This window comes from Empidonax traillii, unplaced genomic scaffold (genome assembly GCF_003031625.1).
Source record: "Empidonax traillii isolate 1590-97213 ecotype Southwest subspecies unplaced genomic scaffold, ASM303162v1 scaffold236:size2090792, whole genome shotgun sequence".
Classification (NCBI taxonomy): Eukaryota; Metazoa; Chordata; class Aves; order Passeriformes; family Tyrannidae; genus Empidonax; species Empidonax traillii.
This window is the reverse complement of record NW_020955429.1, coordinates 1,601,588-1,605,905: the sequence shown is the minus strand read 5'-3', so window position 1 is coordinate 1,605,905 and position 4,318 is coordinate 1,601,588. Positions and strand designations below refer to the sequence as shown.

Genomic DNA, 4,318 nt, shown 5'->3' with positions numbered 1-4,318 from the left:
AAGCCCTTCCATAATTTTACGTTTACTCACTTATTTCACTCATTTGCTTTTTTAGCACTTAGCATTCTGGTTGGGGTCAAGTTTTGTGGTTGGGTTTTTTTTTTTTTTTCTGTTCCTTTTTCCTTCATTTTGGGGGGAAAGAAACCTTCTGCACAGTAAAATAAGTAACTCCAAATTTGTTCAGACATTTTTTTTTTTTTTCAAACTCAGTGTAGACTCCAGACTATCGCACACATAGCCTGGAGGGCATCATCCGTGGGCTGTTTCAGTGGGCACAGCCACAGCGAGGAGGAAACCTTTTTTTTTTCCTTTCCAAAATGTTATTTATGTGAACTGGTGTTTTGTTTCCTTCCAGAGGACTGTACCCAGAGGCCTCAATCCCGCAGTGTCCGAGGTGGCTCCCCGGGCCCTGCCGCCCTTGCCCTTCTCCCTCATGGCGGCGCGGCCGCCGCCCCAGTGACGTCACTGTGGCGCGCCGCCGCGCCGGGCGGGGCGTTGCCATGGAGGCGGAGGACGAGTGGCTGCTGCAGTCGCTGCGCCTGTGAGGGACCCGCGGGACACCCCCGAGCCCCGCACCCCCCGGCACCCTCGGCACCCCCCCGGCACCCCCGACACCCTCCCGGCATCCCCCCGGCATCCCCCCGCACCGCCGGCCTCACACTCGCCCTCTCCCCGCAGGTACCGCGACCTGCACACGTTCGAGCTCCAGGCGCCCACCCGTGTCATCGAATGGGCCAGCGGGAGCCGTGAGTGCGGGCCGGGAGTGGGGCTGAACGGCCGTCGGGGGGCTGTGCCGGCCTCAGCCCGGCTGGAGCGCCGGGGATCCGGGGGCTGGGCCGTAGCTCGGGTGTGTCTGAGGGAGGGAGGGCCGGGCAGGGCTCAGCCCCCACTGTGTCCCTGACCCGCCGTGCCCACCCCCCAAAGGTGTCTGTGTGGCCGGGTATGGACAGTCCAGTGGGAACGAGATCCTGCAGCTGATCCCACCACCAGCACTGCAGGCAAAGGAGGCACAGGTGGGTGTGCAGCCAGGGGGGCACCAGACCTCTGTGCCCTCCTTGGCCTGGTGCCCTCACGGACTTGGCCTGGTGGCCTTTACTGTTCCCCGTTGCTCTGACAAGGGCATGGCCAGGGACTGGGAGTGTCTCGTGGTAACTGAGCCCAAGTTGTGCACCACTGTGTGTGAAGAAGTGGCTTTGCCTCTGCCTTCTAGGGCCTGTGTCCAGAGAGAGACTTCAAGGTGGAGTGTGGTGGATTTTCAAAGCGCCCGGTGTACAGCCTGAAACATGTGCCAGACACCAGGTATGGCCTCCAGGTCCTTCCAGGGGGTACTGGAGGTGAAAGGGGATTTATCCACTGAGAGCTGCTTCCCTACCAGCTGGTCAGTCCTGCCGACTCTGAGAGCAGCCTGAGTCTGGGTAGGGAATACCCAGCGTCCCTAATTAGTTTCCCTAATATCCGACCTGAACCTCCCCTGACACAACTTGAGGCCATTCCCTCTCCTCCTGTCCTTTGTTCCCTGGGAGCAGAGCCTGACCCCTCCCCGGCTCCCCCCTCCTGTCAAGGAGTTGCAGAGCCAGAAGGTCCCCCCTGAGCCTCCTTTTCTCCTGGCTGAGCCCCCCCAGCTCCCTCAGCCACTCCTCATCATATCCTCATAAAATATCCTTATAAAGGCTGTTGCCTGGGGCTGTGTTTGCCTGGGCTATGTGGAGCACCCTGCACAAGATTATGATCCTTCCAGCCCCTGCTCTGCTCCAAGCAGAGGCAAAGCTACTGCTCACAGGAGCAGCAGACCAGTTTGTCTTTTTTGGGGTAAACGAGACTGTTCTCTGCTCCTGAGGAGTTGTGTGAGACCCTTCCTGTTTCCTCAGCTTGCTGGTGACAAGTGGCCCCCCCGACAGCTCCCTCCAAGTCTGGCAGGTGTCAGCAGAGGACTCTGGTAAGGGGATGTGTTTCTGAGCTCACGAGGTTTCTCAGTGTAGTCGTTGCATCAAACATCTCCAGCTCCCCCTTCACAACTTGTCATGCGTTTTGCTCATTGTCTACTTATTGTCAGTCCATGCTGGATGTAAAGAGGGGATTTATCCTGGAGAGGGGGTCAGGCATAATTAGATTTCTTATTGGTTTAGTAGGTCACTTTTAGCTGTGTGAGATGTCGTTGTGAAACAGCTTAATCTGCTGGATTGTTTGGCTCCCGACGTGTCCTACAGCTGTTTCTGTCTCTTCCTGACAGATGTTATTAAATCTGTGGGCACCATAGCCACAGAAAATGCCACGGGGAAGCCCTGGGCCAAAATTGCCACAATTTCGGCCAGAGCCCCCTGGGTCCTTCATGGCTCAACGCTGGACAGTGTTCAAATCACAGAGGTGGAGCTGAGGAAAAATGTCTACACAACAGGTATTCAAAACAAGCCTAATGTCTGATTGTTTGGAGCTGTGGGGTTGGGTAAAGCAAGCTCGAGTAGCAAACGTTCCACTGAGCAGGTACTTTCAGGGGTGTGTCAGAGGGTTCCATGGGCAGGGGCACCTTCCACTAGAACAGGTTGCGCCAAGCCCTGTCCAACTTCCAGGCAGCCACAGCTTCCCTGGGCAACCTGTGCTAGGGCCTCCCCACCCTCACAGCCAAGAATTCCTTCCCAATATCCCACCTAACCCTGCCCTCTGGCAGTGGGAGCCATTCCCCCTTGTCCTGTCCCTCCATCCCTTGTCTCCAGTCCCTCTCCAGCTCTCCTGGAGCCCCTTTAGGCCCTGCAAGGGGCTCTTAGGTCTCCCTGGAGCATTCTCTTCTCCAAGTGAACCCCCCCAGCTTTCCCAGCCTGTCCCAGAACAGAGGGACTCCAGCCCTGGGAGCACGTCCTTGGCCTGCTCTGGACTCGCTCCAGCAGATCCACTGGGATGCTGTGGGCTCCGAGCTGTAACTCCCGAGCGTACACCCTGCTCGCTTCCCTGGGCAGGGCTGCAGTGTCAGCCCTGCAAGGGTGCTGAGCCCTGGCTGTGTTTGCAGGCTGCCAGGATGGCGAGGAGCTGGCCGGGCTGGCATTCCTGGATGGCAGCACGGTGCTGCTGTGCTGCGCACGGGGCCGGCTCTGCTTGGCCGACGTGCGGCAGCTGCGGGGAGCCCTGCAGGCCCTGCCCATGCCCGCGGCGCCCTGCGGGGACCGGTGGTGCCTGGGCACCACCTGTGCCACCCAGGGCCCAGGGCTGGGCGCCCAGCCCGTGGCTCGCCTCTCGAGCAGGGGCCTCCTCACCCTCACGGACCTCAGGAAAGCCTCCGAGCCCTTGGCCTCGGCCACGGCCAGAGTCCCTTCTCCAGGCTCAGGCGCCGAGTTCCTGTGCATGTCCTGGGCTCCTGCTCTGCAAGGCTGCCTTGCCATTTCAGGTAGGTGCTTTGGGCAGACATCTCTTTTTCTGGCTGCTTTTTTGATTTGTGTTTTTTGTCAGGGCCCAGTTCACCCCACCTAAAACCCCCCAGTGACAGGGTGGTTGTTCAGAGCTGTCCCTGGAGCCAGCAGAGGTCCAGCTAACCATGCTCTGCAGCTGCCTCTCCCCAACAACTCCGGAAGGGACTGGATGGGTTCTGGGAGGTGCCTGCTGCCTTCTTGGGTGATCAGAGTCCCCAAGCCCACCACAGGCACTGCCCTGGCAGTGCCCATGACAGCCTGGCTGCAGGGCACGGCATTGAAAACGCCAGCTGGGCAGCAGGGCTGCCTCTTGGCCAGAGCCTTGCACATTCACACTGGTCACTCCACAAGCTTTTGGGATCTGATCTGGTGTCTGTTTGCTTGAGATACGCTCCTCGGAGGCACGGGTGCTCTGCTCTCACAGTCCAGTCTGGGCTGTTTGTCCTTGTTCCTGCTGAGAGGTGAGCCTGAGCCCAGCCAGACTGGAGCAAAGCAATTAATCCCCGCGCTCTCTGACTTCCTTTTATCCAAGGTTTTGATGGGACTGTGCACGTGTATGACACGCAGAGCTGGGACAGCTCTGGCAGGGAGGCAGAACCCATCTTTGTTCACAAAGGCCACGCACTGGACGGCAGTGGGGACCCTGCCCTGGTCACTGTGCACACGTGGCACCCGCAGAAACCCCGAACTGTGCTGTCTGCAGCAAGCGACGGGTCCCTGCACGTCTGGGACTGGGTTCAGCCCTGAAGGAAGTGTGGGTAGGTGGTGGTGTGGTGAGATGGGGTGTGTTTCCTGCCTCTGCTCTAGCTGTGTGGGCTGTGGGGTGTCTGTCTGCCTGCAGATACTGTTTGGAGACTGTTGTAGTGAGCAGAAACAACTGTAAAGGTTCTATTTTACTAATAGTAAAAATTCTGGTTATG

General features: G+C 58.6%; 1 protein-coding gene across 1 annotated transcript; it reads left to right on the top strand.

Moving 5' to 3' along the window:
* Positions 1 to 485: 485 nt before the first annotated feature.
* WDR73 (WD repeat domain 73) lies at positions 486 to 4,318 on the top strand. The gene is made up of 8 exons (XM_027888268.1): positions 486 to 541; positions 679 to 746; positions 925 to 1,013; positions 1,211 to 1,299; positions 1,869 to 1,936; positions 2,231 to 2,395; positions 3,002 to 3,376; positions 3,931 to 4,318. Exons 1-8 carry the CDS (start codon positions 501 to 503, stop codon positions 4,143 to 4,145), a joined length of 1,110 nt encoding a protein of 369 aa, XP_027744069.1. The 5' UTR covers positions 486 to 500; the 3' UTR covers positions 4,146 to 4,318.

Excerpts from the sequence above, each read along its gene's own strand:
- WDR73 (XM_027888268.1), top strand. The coding sequence starts at position 501 with ATGGAGGCGGAGGACGAGTGGCTGCTGCAGTCGCTGCGCCT. Across the intron at positions 542-678 it reads CTGCTGCAGTCGCTGCGCCT|GTACCGCGACCTGCACACGT; the intron begins GTGAGGGACCCG and ends CTCTCCCCGCAG. Across the intron at positions 1,937-2,230 it reads GGTGTCAGCAGAGGACTCTG|ATGTTATTAAATCTGTGGGC; the intron begins GTAAGGGGATGT and ends TCTTCCTGACAG.